This window comes from Vicia villosa, linkage group LG5 (genome assembly GCF_029867415.1).
Source record: "Vicia villosa cultivar HV-30 ecotype Madison, WI linkage group LG5, Vvil1.0, whole genome shotgun sequence".
Classification (NCBI taxonomy): domain Eukaryota; kingdom Viridiplantae; phylum Streptophyta; class Magnoliopsida; order Fabales; family Fabaceae; genus Vicia; species Vicia villosa.
The window spans coordinates 41,069,677-41,084,010 of NC_081184.1; the positions used below are offsets into that span (position 1 = coordinate 41,069,677).

General features: G+C 36.3%; 2 protein-coding genes across 2 annotated transcripts; one reads left to right on the plus strand and one right to left on the minus strand.

The window, feature by feature from the left end:
• The first annotated feature begins 2,648 nt into the window (after positions 1-2,648).
• On the plus strand, positions 2,649-7,399 carry LOC131601607 (ethylene receptor-like). Its single transcript, XM_058873472.1, has 7 exons — positions 2,649-2,792; positions 4,253-5,212; positions 5,302-5,670; positions 5,784-6,050; positions 6,152-6,276; positions 6,373-6,570; positions 6,847-7,399. Exons 2-7 carry the CDS (start codon positions 4,289-4,291, stop codon positions 7,199-7,201), a joined length of 2,238 nt encoding a protein of 745 aa, XP_058729455.1. The 5' UTR covers positions 2,649-2,792; positions 4,253-4,288; the 3' UTR covers positions 7,202-7,399.
• Positions 7,400-7,574: 175 nt separating this feature from the next.
• Positions 7,575-10,291, minus strand: LOC131601606 (pentatricopeptide repeat-containing protein At3g49170, chloroplastic-like). The gene has a single exon (XM_058873471.1). The coding sequence runs from the start codon at positions 10,247-10,249 to the stop codon at positions 7,694-7,696; it is 2,556 nt and encodes an 851-aa protein (XP_058729454.1). The 5' UTR covers positions 10,250-10,291; the 3' UTR covers positions 7,575-7,693.
• Positions 10,292-14,334: the final 4,043 nt, after the last annotated feature.

The window sequence follows — 14,334 nt, forward strand, 5'->3', positions numbered from 1 at the left end:
CTAATTAATTAGGCCCATTTAGCTAATTCACTATTATTCTACCAATTCCTCAAATAGCTAAATTAACATAATAGCACATAATTAATTGATTATCACTCCAAACAATAATTAAATAAAACAAATAATTATCAAAACTCCAAATAATTCTAGTTAAATAAATATCTAATAAAATTGGGATGTTACACAACACATTCTTTCATTTCTTTGGATTGTGCTATGAGATTGGATATTGTTTTATCTGATATGCGTAGAAGTATGGTTATTGATACACATGCTATGGATTATGTGTCTACTTCTTTTGTGTGTTTGAATTTTCCGTTGAGTATCTTCGGTAGAGATTTTGAAATTTATTTAGTTTGTCTTCCGTTAGAGCAAATATATGTGATTTTGGATATGAAATGGTTGGAGTTTAATCGTGTTATATCAACTGTTTTGATAAGACGATTATTTTTCCTGAAACGGGTGTCAAGGAAGATGTGTTTTTGTCTGTTAAGCAAGTGGATGAATCAGTACAAGATGGTGCGACGTTGTTTATGTTGTTGGCAACTTTAGATGTTCATGAGAAAAGAACGATTGAAGATTTGCCAATAGTTCACGATTTTGCGAAGGTATTTCCCGAAGATGTAAGTGATTTACTGCCGGAACGTGAAGTTGAGTTTTTGATTGATTTAGTTCCTGGAATCAGTCCTGTATCGATGGCTCCATATCGGATGTCAGCTTCTGAGTTGAAAGAGTTGAAGAGTCAACTTGAAGATTTACTTGAGAAAAAGGGTATTCTCCTGATGTACTCTACTTAAAGTCTTGTCTGAGGGACTCAACATAAAATTCTGACCCTTAACGATTATCCTGTCTGATAGAATTAAGACGGTCCTTGTCGCATATGTCTAAAGGCATGAAACACTCAAACTAAATCACTTCTCTCTTTACAAGACCTCGTGCTTGAGGGATTATGTATTGGGATAAGTATATCAAGCCTAAAAGAAGAGATCCTAGAGAAAACAATACAAACCTCATTGGGGTGGGTGAGTATCATAAGCCACTAAATGAATGTCGTACGAGTACTAGTGTGGCGCTTAAATCACTCATGACTTATCGTAAGGCGCCTAGATTAAATTTGGGCTATCTAGTGTAATTTTCACATGTCCAATGAACGTGGGTAATGACGTGACCTTATACATCAACGCGTTAAATGAGTCAATCAAGGAAGAATGGTTTCCACGTATCCCACACTCCCGAGGGAAAAGGGATAACGACCACTCCATAGGTGCAAAGATCTAGGTCCAATGGATCTTTATAAATACCTCAACTTTAGGGTTGAGAGAATGAGATTCACGATTCACCCAGAAACCATAAATACAAAATTGTTCACCACTATGCATGAGCTAGTTCTAAGCACCATCAACACCCTAAACATCACATACATCTCTCCAAGATAAGTTATAAACAAATAGGTAAAACAATATAAGGTAATGAACAATCTCCATATATATAATTTTGACAGGGCCAAGGTCCAATTCATATAAGATTGAATATTTTTGGTCGTACTACGTGGTGAACATGCTATAGCACATATTAGATTATGCCTAGTGCGACGAGGATGATCGTTAGAGACAAATGTAATGTAAAATATGCTATGGCCTCTAAACCCTTACTACATTTATTTAATCGTTTAGACTCATATACACACTATTTTAAACCTTAAAACTTCATCGTACAATCTCTACTGATTTGCTGGTCAAAGTGCTTGTTGGCACGTTTTCATCTTTTAAAAATTAAAGATAAATGCTTCTCGTCAAACATTTCACTAGAAAATAAATAATCTGTCACTCTTTATGAAGAACAAACTTAATATTTTTCACTATTACTTATAGTGTGTGGGTGGTTCCGTGGGTAAAAATAATTGATTATGTAAAATCGATTCTACCTAAAAGTTAGTTAAGAGTAAAATTATTTATGTTTAAATAAGTTTATATATCCGTGAATTGAATAGTAAAAATTTCAATATAAAAATTTAAAAATCTCGTTTAAATTTAAAAACTACAAATTTTAATTTCAAATAAAATTAATTTTAAAAATAAAATCAATTCTACTTTAAAAAAATCAAACACATCAAAATCATTAAAAAATTAACTTTATATTCTAAAAATTATATACCTTTAAAAACTTTTTTTTTAAAGATAAAACAAAAATACGCAGTATATATATTTAGTGATAAATCCGTAAAATATTTCAGTGCAGCACCGACCAAAGCTGCCAAAAAGAAATAATATAAATATTTCATTAGTATTTTTAAATAACTTACAGTTCAAAACAAATTATTCATCAACAACTTAAAATTTAAAATGAAAATAATATTATTGTATCTTAGACTATACAATACAATCTCTTAATATATTATGCTATTGTAATCTTTTTTGTCTTGAATTTATCTCATTGAAAACCGAAGAACATTAAAATCAATTGGAAGCTAATTTGACTATTTGCAACTTTATTCCATCGAATAGATAAATGTTTAGTTTTGTGTCTCTGTCATATACGGTAACGTTACTTTTCCATACACCTAAATGCATTGAACTTGACCGCTTTAAATATTACTTTTTTATTCTTTAATAATATTTAATTTAATACTTTATATTATTTTATACAACTTGTTCTTCTAATACCAAAAAATACAACTTGTTTCTATCATATTATATTATATATTATATACCAAAATTATTATTCTTTTCTTTTTCTTTTTCTTTTCTTCTCTATTCAGTTCTCTTCTATTCTTCCTTTGCAGCTATATTCATGTAAGTTTCATAGATCACACCAATTTTTTTTTTTATCTTCAATTTAATTCACACCGATTTGTTAATTTTATTATTATTTTATTAATGTATACCCAAAATTATATTTGATTCTTCTGTTTATTTTTAAATTAGCTTGAATTTTTTATGAAGTATGTTAATGGTTAGGAGCATAATTCAGATACTAATTTGGTTTATGATAGTGTTTAATTTTAATCTGAAAACTGGGTATGGGTAGCACAATTTTATTTTTTTTGGATAGCTATATGAAATCAAGGGTAAGGTGAATTTGGGGGTTTAGTTAGCATTGGGATAATGCTGCTGGGTTTTGAGATTAGGATAATTTCTTTGTTATTATATTAATAGGTACTGCTCTGGCTTTGTGAGAATATATAAATAAAAAAGGGTAAGCTTTTAGTGTATGGGAGTCTTTTGTGGTAATTGGGTGTAGAGAAAGACCATATTTTGAAGGTTGTTTGTATCTTTGACTTTGTTTTTAATGTTCATTTGGGATGAGGTTGTCTTTACTGGTTTTTTGGTTCTCTGCTCATGATGTTTTTGAGGGAGTTTATGTTGATATAAGTTATATAATCAAGTGGTTAATGAGCTTTAGTGAAGGTTGAATTGGTCGTGAGTACCCGATTTTGGATTCGGATTTGAACAGTCTTTGACTAGACTTTACTTACCTCATAGTCTAACTCCTGATTACTAGGGGCCCTTGAAATTTGAAACTTGTGGCTTAAGACCACAAAATATTGATAAGTGCTATACGCAGGGCCGTCTTAAGTTTTCACAGGCCTAGTGTAGGTTAATCACGGTTTGAATGTGACAAAACAAATTGAGCCCCTATCTTGTAACGGTTTAACCGTGTCAATTTTTGAATCCTATGCGGTAGCCCGCCTTGTACACCCTCAAAGACGACCTTGGCTATACATAGGAAGGAGGCAATTTTGTAGCGCTTCTCATCGAATTTGGTATGTTGGTGTTTTATATCGATTTATTTTTTATGAAAAAATAACATAAAATGGAAGCAACTGAATTTTGATGCTCCACGGAGATGAAAACAACTTTTGATATTTTAAAGATCTATGTAAAGTTTAGTAGCAAAAAAGATTGTTTTGCTACGTGAATAAATTAGCGTTGTTAGCTTTTATAATCAGTGTTGTGAAAGAGCTGTTGTAGTGCTTTAGCATAGCGGAATTTGAACAAATTGTTATGTTCCACGATATACTAATTGGTATCAAGTGTTGTGAAATAACAGTGATAGTATATCAGGATTTGAACAAACTATTTTTGGTGATCCCTGATTGACAACATTGTAGTGGTATTATTGTTGTGTAATTAGAAAAGTGAAGCGGAATTCACTCATCCGCTGCTATGTATACCCCCATGCACTCAATATTGTGTTTTCTGTTTCATTCATGTATATGGTGCTTAGATTTTCCTATTTTTTTGTAATGTAGTTATGTGATAAAGGGTGAATCAGCTGAGGTGGTTCAATGTTCAATACAATCACTATGGAATCCTGCAATTGTGTGGAGCCACAATGGCCAGCTGATGATTTATTAATGAAGTATCAATATATCTCTGATTTCTTCATTGCACTTGCTTATTTCTCAATCCCGCTCGAGCTTATTTACTTCGTTAAGAAATCAGCGGTATTTCCGTATAGATGGGTCCTTGTTCAGTTTGGTGCCTTCATAGTTCTATGTGGAGCAACACATCTGATTAATTTATGGACCTTCACAATTCATACAAGAACCGTGGCGATTGTAATGGCCACCGCTAAGATTTTAACTGCTGCGGTATCATGCGCCACTGCGCTTATGCTTGTACATATTATTCCCGATCTATTAAGCGTTAAAACTAGGGAGTTATTTTTGAAGAAAAAGGCTGCAGATCTTGATAGAGAAATGGGTATGATTCGTACGCAGGAAGAAACCGGCCGACATGTTAGGATGTTGACTCATGAGATCAGAAGTACTCTTGATAGACATACAATACTGAAGACAACTCTTGTTGAACTCGGTAGAACTCTTGGACTAGAGGAATGTGCGTTATGGATGCCAACACGTACTGGGTTGGAGCTTCAACTCTCTTACACATTGCGACAGCAGAACCCTGTTGGATATACAGTACCGATCAATCTTCCTGTGATCAACCAAGTATTTAGTAGCAACCGCGCAGTTAAAATTTCATCAAATGTTCCAGTTGCTAGATTACGGCCTCATGCTGCAAAATACATGCCTGGGGCCGTAGTTGCTATCCGGGTGCCTCTCCTAAATCTTTCTAATTTTCAAATATATGATTGGCCCGAGGTTTCAACTAGAAGCTATGCTTTGATGGTTTTGATGCTTCCGTCCGATAGTGCTCGACAATGGCATGTACATGAGTTAGAGCTGGTTGAGGTAGTTGCAGATCAGGTTAGTAATTTGCCTTTATATTCATCTCCTTTTCTATCATATTTTTTTATCAGACCAAAATTACTTATTACAATTGTCTCCTACACCAGGTAGCTGTTGCGCTTTCGCATGCGGCAATTTTAGAAGAGTCAATGAGGGCAAGGGATCAGCTTATGGAGCAGAATGTTGCACTTGATATGGCTAGAAGAGAAGCAGAAACAGCAATTCATGCTCGCAATGACTTTTTGGCTGTTATGAATCACGAGATGAGAACTCCGATGCATGCAATTATTGCGCTCTCTTCATTGTTACAGGAAACAGATATGACTGCCGAGCAACGTCTGATGGTGGAAACAATATTGAAAAGCAGCAACTTATTGGCTACGCTCATCAACGATGTTTTAGATCTTTCACGGCTTGAAGATGGCAGTTTTCAACTTGAAACATCAAATTTTAACCTTCATTCAATGTTTAAAGAGGTAAAATTTTCGCCCAAATCCTAAAAAATTCATCTATAGTAGTCTTTTTAGTAGCTTATGATCTTTGAGTTTCTTTAAAAGCTTGTTGTTACATTTTGTTATTCTGATTGCAGGTCCTTAATTTGATTAAACCCGTCGCATGTGTTAAAAAGCTGTCGCTCACTTTACATTTCGCGTCAGATTTGCCGGTGTATGCAATTGGTGATGAAAAGCGTCTCATGCAAACTCTTCTCAATGTTGTTGGTAATGCTGTTAAGTTCTCAAAAGAGGGAAGTATTTCAATCACCGCATTTGTTGCAAAGCCGGAATCCTTCAGGGATATTAGATTTCCTGATTTCCTACCAGTGCCAAGTGATGGCCACTTTTATTTGCGAGTACAGGTTTGTTTCTTCAAGCTTGACTCATATTCTTCTGTTGCGTATTGTATCCTCTATTATCTGATTTCATCGGTGGAATATGATTTTTTTTCACCGCATTATAGGTAAAAGATTCAGGATCAGGAGTCAATCCACAAGATATCCCGAAGCTATTCACCAAGTTTGCGCAAAACCAATTAGCGACAAGAAATCCTATTGGAAATGGGCTTGGCCTTGCAATTTGTAGAAGGTAATTATATCATCACAGAATTGGAATTTTCTCTCTGCAAAATCCTTATATATGATTTTCAATTGATTGTGTACCTTATTTTTAAATTGTGAGCAGGTTTGTGAATCTCATGGAAGGCCATATTTGGATCGAAAGCGAGGGTATTGGCAAAGGATGTACAGTCAGTTTTATTGTAAAACTCGGAATTCCGGACAGATCAAATGAGTTTAAACTACCTTACATACCGAAAGCTCTGGTTAATCATGGATCTACAAACATTGCCGGTCTCAAAATTCTTGTCTTGGATGATAATGGGTAAGTAACAGCTTCATTTCCATACTTTCAGTTCAGAAGTTTGTTATTTAAGTATTCTGGTTATTTTATAGTGAAGTAAACTTAGGTTGATTTCTTACTTCAAGCATTATGCCCCTACTTGGGTATCAAAAATATTTTTGAAAGCATGATAATACTGCTGAATGATGATGATATTGCTTGTTCCTAGTCCAAAGTAAATAAGTCTATATACAGCATTTGTTGTGTTTACTCTTTTGTTTGCTTGTCTCATAACGCACAGCGAAACTTGTAATGCAGGGTGAGCAGGTCAGCCACAAAGGGGCTTCTTATGCATTTAGGATGCGACGTCACAACTGTAGGCTCGAGCGAAGAATGCCTGCGTGTTGTTTCACAGGAACACAAAGTGGTCTTCATGGATGTTTGTACAGGGTTAGATGGTAATGAATTAGCGGTTCGTATACAAGAGAAGTTCGCGAATCGTCAAGATAGACCACTTATAGTTGTTCTCACCGGAAACACCAACAAGTGGACTAAAGAAAACTGTATGAGAGCTGGTGTGAATGGCCTTGTGTTGAAACCTGTTTCTGTTGAGAAGATGAAGGGTGTTTTAACAGAACTCTTGGAGCGGCGATTTGTGTTTGAAACAGTTTAAACTACCATAATGTCATCCCATTATGAAATACTTTTGTTGTACATAGCAAAACCAAATTAGCAGAGATGCAAATTTATGATGTATGGAGGAACTCAAATGAAAAAGTATAAAGGAGGCCCTAAGCCACTGCTGAGTCTGGATTGCTTAATCCATTTTTGTGAACGAAGTTCATATATAAACATATTCATTTTTGTATAATTTCAGGCTTTTGATGTTTTGCAGTGGTGGTGGAATTTCATTAACAGACTGTTTTAATAAATATTTCAAATTTAATAAATATTTCAAATTAAGATGATCAGGTTAAGGTCTCGACATTCTGAAAACAGATGGAAAAATAAATGCTTCTAAGTTACTGTCATTAACAATCAGCTAGTAGTTCAATGCTGAGCTTTAACATTCACAACATTTGTACACTCAAAGCAACAAGTGTGAATAAATTTACAAAATTTACAGGCCAAGTCTAAACTCATGTTGATATGTATATGGATTGGATTACCAATAATCATTGCAAGAGCATTTACCATCTTTGATGTGATGAAACCTGTTTGCATCTCTCACTACAATCTCTCTTCCAGTGACAGTTGATATATATTTGATCGCTGAATGGCAGTCGCCACAAACGCGAAGGTTCTTAAATACCCTTATAGGTTTTGAATTCGGCGTACTAATAAGTGCAAATGCAACTGCAAGTTTCTCACTATGTTGAAATAGGTATTGTTCCTTCTGTTCATCCTCCACATCATGAAGAACAAAATCTGTATTTGGAACATAACCTACACTCTTTATTTTTAAAGCCAATTCATCAAGTTTTTCATATATTTCTTGAGCTTTAGGGTGTAGAGTATCCCCTACATGGAATTTGTGCACCTGGTTCTCAACTTCAATCCAACTAGAACCTGCTTCTTTTGTTATCTGTTTTTGTTTCATGTTTTTTCTTATGGCTGCTACGTCATCCCATCGTCCTTCTGAGGCATACAAGTTTGACAATAGTATATAGGTAGCCGGATCATGAGGTTCCCGTTCAAGAATCATTTTTGCGGCATGTTCTCCAAGCTTGGTGTTCCCGTGAACCCGACAAGAACCAAGAAATGTACGCCACACCAATGCATCGGCATCAAAAGGCATTGAGTTAATAAATTCAATGGCCTCTGAAAGCAATCCAGATCGACCAAACAAATCAACCATACATGCATAATGCTCCATCCTTGGAACAATTCCATGGTCATTGCGCATGGAAGTGAAGTGTTTCCATGCCTCATCAATCAAACCGACGTGACTACAAGCTGATAAAACTGCAATGTATGTCACATCATTAGGCCTCACACCTGTTTGAAGCATATCATAGAACAATTCTAGTGCTTTTATAGCAAAACCATGCTTTGCAAAACCATTTATGATAGAGGTCCATGTTATGACATTGCGATCCTCCATGTCATTAAAGACCTGTAAAGCAGCTTCTTTGTTTCCACACTTAGAATACATAGAGATCAAAGCATTATTAACACTTAGGTCAGTCCCAAATCCCATCTTCACCACCATGGCATGAATTTGTTCACCCTTACCAATTGTACCAATACAAGCAGCAGCACTCAATAGGCTAGCATATGTAAACGAACTAGCTCCACTACCCGAGTAATCAATTCCACGGTCCAAATCTTGTTCAGAATTCAAATTCGTATCTTTCATACTTGCATCATCAACAACCCCACTATACAAAACCAAATTCTTCTCAAACAAAACATCAAAACACTTTCGAGCACATTCCATTCTCCCAGATCTTGCATACACACTAACAAGACCATTCCCTACACAATTAATCTCACAAAGGCCTAATTTAATCGTTTGTCCGTGAATCTGTTCACCAAACCCAAAATCAGAAAGACTAGCACAAGCCTTGAGAACACCCGAAAACGTGAAGCAATTTGGCTCAACACAACCCTGGAGCATCATATCACTAAACAATCTCAGAGCTTCCCATTCTTGTCCTCCCCCACCTCGAACATATCCATTAATGACCGCAGTCCACGACATCACATTATGATCCGCCATCCTATCAAACACTCTCCTAGAATCTCGTATCAACCCACATTTCGCATACATATCAACCAAACTACACCCAACACACAAATCCGAACTCAATCCAGACCTAATAACCCAAGAATGCAACTCCCTCCCAAACCTCAAAAACTCAATCTCAGCACACACCGATATCAAACCGGTTAAAGTAAACCTATCCGGCAAATAATCACTATTCACCAACATATCCAAAAACAACTCAATAGCATCATTATGATAACCAAATTGCGCTAACCTAGTAATCATCAAAGTCCAAGTAACAACATTCCTCTCGCGCATTCCCTCAAACACCTTCCGCGCAGACTCCAAATCACCACCCCCACCTTTCACAAACATATCAATCAACTCACAACCAACACAAACATGAGAATCAAAGTACCCCGTCTTCAACACAAACCCAAACAAACTCAACCCAGTTTCAAAAAACCTCGAATTCGAACACCCACAGGCGCGAATTGCAGCGGTAAAGCAATACTCATTAGGAAAAAACCCATCTTGGTGAAGCAATTCAACAAACATATTAACTGCTTTTAACGAGTTTCCGTTGTTTGCGTAGCAAGAAATCATTGAACTGTATGAAACGATGTCTCTTTGGGTTGAATCCATGGTTTGGAAAATGGAGAGTGCGGTTTGGGTGTCGCCGGATTTTGAGTAGAGGCTGATGAGGGAGTTGAGGAGGACGGAGTCGAGGGGGAGGTGGGAGTGGGTGAGTTTGTGGTGGAGGAGTTTGCCGAGGTGGGAGTTGTTGGTTCGGATGCATGCTTTGAGGAGGAGAGAGGAGGTGATGAGGTTGTTATGGGAGGGTTCTGTTGGAGATAGGTTTAGGGTTGAAATGGCTTTGTGGAGTTGTGTGGGGGTGAGATTGTTGAAGTTTTGTTGTTTATGTGATGATGATGATGATGATGAGTTTGGGTTTTTGAGATTGAGATGAGAAGGAAGAGGAAGAGATAGGTTTATGCTTGGGATTGGCATTTTTCAAATTACATTGCTTTAACACTTGGGATAATGCTTAGTTCACTTTGTTGCAATTTTAGTCCTAAAGTCTATTTTCCCCTAGATGTGTCAAAATTTTAAGTGAGTTGGCAAATGAATCTTAAAAATGACATTTAGATGTCATTAAATTGATATTTCAGAAATTAAAAAAAAAGTGAAAATAAAAATTGATATTTAATTTAAATAATTTCAGAATTCCTAATTTCCAATCCATCTCTTCTTCCTCATTTTTGTGATCTCCTTCTTTCTCTCATTTCTTCATTGATTTCTCTTGTGTCTTCTTCATTCTTCTATGTTTGGTTAAGACCGATTTCTTTGTTATTCACATTGATTTATTTAGACTACATGAATATGATTTATTCCTTATTCATATTAATTTGATTTGTTTTATTGTTACTACTTTCTGTGTGATTTTAACAAAATAAGTGCTTCAGGGATGATAGGTTCAACGAAAAAAAAGAAGGTGTTGAAAAGGGAACAAAGAAAGATTGAACCAACAAAAATTGTTTTGAGAATGGTTGCGTGCAATTGAGTTTAGTTTATCATTTTTCCCGCAAAAACCATCTGACCCAAGTTCTATTACAGAGGAGAACAAAACAAATATGTCTCAAGTGTGCACTTCAACAGAGTTTGTTGATGTTACTATGATAAGTGATGAAAGCCAACAAATTTTCTGCCTCACAAGATCAAGATGGAATCCTAATTTGGAGAAAGAAGTTGTTTATGATGCCAACCAGATAAATCTGATTTTTATGTCATAGTGATGAGATACAAGTAAGGGTGAATAACGATGATACGTGAAAGAACAAGGAGGCAGAGATGAGAAGACATATAGCGAAAATGACGAAGAAGAGATGGATTGGGAATTACGGATTCTAAAATTATTTCAATTAAATATCAATTTTTATTTTCACTTTTTTTGTTTAAGGGTTGTATTAGTAATAAGAGGGGTCGAATCTATGTGTTGGTGGAGGTTTGGAAGTGTTTAGGTTAGGTTTAGGGTGATTCTGAACTTCTAAAGGTTGCAGGTGGTTGGAGAAGATGAAGATTCAGCTTTTGGTTAAGGTGGTTGGCTGGTGGCTATGCATTCTAGTATTAGGGATTATGAATTATTTTCAATTAAATATCAATTATTATTTTTAAATAAATATCAATTGTTTTTTAACTTTATTTGTTTTAATTTCTGAATTTTGATCTTTGTGTTTATTTAATATCATATTCTGATTTTAATGACATGTCACGTACTTGTGGAGGGGTTAATTTGCCACATCACCTAAAATTTGACACATCAGCATTTTTGGAGGGGAATGGGGAATAAGACCAATATTACAATCAACAACATAGTTTAGAGACTGCTTTGTTCTGTTCTAAAATGGAAGGACCAATTTCGTGAGTTGGTCAAAACACGAGGACCAAAAGTGTGATTAAGCATATCCGAAAGCACCCTAAACCAGTTTCGGATATGCACATGCGAAATGTGCTCTAAGTCTATTTTTTGAAAAATAAAAATAAAAATTTACATAGTTATAATCGGAGCAACATAATACCTTGAACCGATAAAATGTAATGCGAATAAAAAAAACGTAGACTAAAATAAAATATTAAAATAGTTGTTCGGATAAGTACAAAATGTAGAAATATTACAACACCAAAAAAGAAAGTCATAAATAAAACATATGCTACTACTACTGAGTATGCCTAATCCTGACTCCCTGCGCCCTCCTCTGCCTCCTATACGCCGCAGCAGTAGACGTCTCACTGACAACCCTCTCCATGATGGCAACTGCCTCTAGACTGCCCTTCTGCATGATCCCTCTCTCCAACGCCTCCTGTCCAATCAACTGTATTCGCTGGAAAATTGGCAGGAGATCAGTGGCATGGTCATCCTCGGCCTGCTAGTTCTCCAAGAGCTCCTCATGCGCTGGCCTAGGTGGACGCCCAGGAGCATCGGGTGTCATGATATGATGTGACACCTGGAAAAACCATGTCACGTACCCATCTACACGGTGTCAGCTCTATGTGGTCTGCATGCGCCGATACTCCTTTGGGACTAAATGATGCACCCAATCCTCAAAGATAGCAGTGAGCTCTCGACGACGGTGTCGGGAGCAACCTCAAATGGCGATTTCAGTATCATCTGCACACGTCCAAACTGTTGCATGCACCGCTCTGGCAGATATCTGACCATGGTGTTAGTCCCACATTCCAACCATCTGGGATATAATGCAATGCGGTCGAATGTCACACATTACTGTAATCACTGAAGGGCGTCCAGTTGATGTCATTGTGAGCAGTGCGGTCGAGGTATACCCGATATGGCATCACTTTCTGATTCCCCCTTTGGAGGATGTATCGAGCAGCCTTAGGCATGGCGTCAGTGTACAAGGGATCATGATTGTAGCCATGAAAGCGGTGTAAGTAAGAGACGATCCAGCTCTGAAACACAAATATGATAATATGTTAGTACACGTTAACAAATAACAGATTAAATGTGATATAATTAAAAAAAGTGTACCGTAAGGAGTGTGCAAGAGCTAGTCAACTATCTGGACCTCCAGTTGCATGCTTCATTTAGCTTCTGGTAGAGGTATACCATAATGGCGGCCTCCTAGTTCCACTTATGAACCGTAGACAAATCAATAAAGTACAGGAGGTACGTCATGTCCACGTAGGTTGCACTTTCGGAGAGAATTCCGCCGGAATGGACTTCATACGATAAAAATCGAAGAAGTTATGAATTTTTGAATCTTGCCACGACATGCCCGACACTGTATTTTTAACTGAAAAACCATGACGCATTTGCAATTTTCTAGACTTTTCGGTGAAGAAATGGCCGACAGCCCAGACATATGAAATATCGGGACTAATGAGACAAAGCTTGTGTTAGAAAATGAGCCAAATCAGGCGAACGGATTGTGAGATATGAATTTTTTAGCGTCCAAAAACCAGCGGTTCGACACTGTTTTTCACTATAAAAACTTAGGTAATTTGCAAATTCGAGAACCTTCTTCACAGCCTACATTGTCGAACCCAGGAAATAAAATGGAGTAGACCTCGAGACGAAACTTTTGGCGTAGGTCTCGCTTCAAAACAGTAAACCGACCACGAGATATGAATTTTTGAATATTCGAAAGACTGTAGAGTGGCGAACCCGAAGTTTCAAAAACAATTAATTCGAACCACTTTCCTTTATGAATTAGCTTTCGGCCCGAATTAATTTCCACCACCTTCTAAATGAGAATTGCGAATTTTTATATGTTCACCGTATAAATCGAATTTCGCACCGTATTTTCTTGAAACCATGAGAACTTTTTATTATTTTTCTTTAATTTTCGACTGACGAAATAAATGCCATCCATAACTTATAGCTCAAATAAAGAGGACAAATTATGGGGTGCAACAATAACACAGAGGCATTAAGCACAGATACCCCAAATGAATGTCAGCTCTAAATCTATCTCTAGAATCCAAAAACTAACAGATAATCATCCTAGATAAGGATTCAATCAGTATATGTCTATAGCAACCCAAATCCCAAGCACATAGGAAAAATTTAAGACAACAATCAACATAGATTTATAAAGCAGATTTTATATAATGTCATGAGCGACAAATATACATGAGTTCAAAGTAAATACATATACAAAACCCAACTAAGAGAGAATACAAAAAGAGGAATAGAAATGAACCAAAAATCTCCCAATTTTTCAGCTCTGATCGATGATCAATCCACCCCAGATCATCTGTATGCAAGCTCCGAAGTTGTTTCTAAGCCTCAATCTACCAAAAAAATTATGTTCATGGAGTTGGGACTCAAAAATACCAAACCCATTACCTAAAAATGTGATTTTTTCCCCTTTTGACGTATTTCTGTCCTGCCAGATTTGTCGGGAGAGCCTGGATTAGCCGGGCGAACTACACCAGTAGAAACAGCAGAAAATTCTGCACTGTTTCGGCCATAACTTGAGAACCGTAACTCCGGTTTGCGTCTGGTTTGAAGCGTTGGAAAGTTTATTCAATGATATTTCTAAAAATGACAAAATATCAACCAAATTGATGATTTT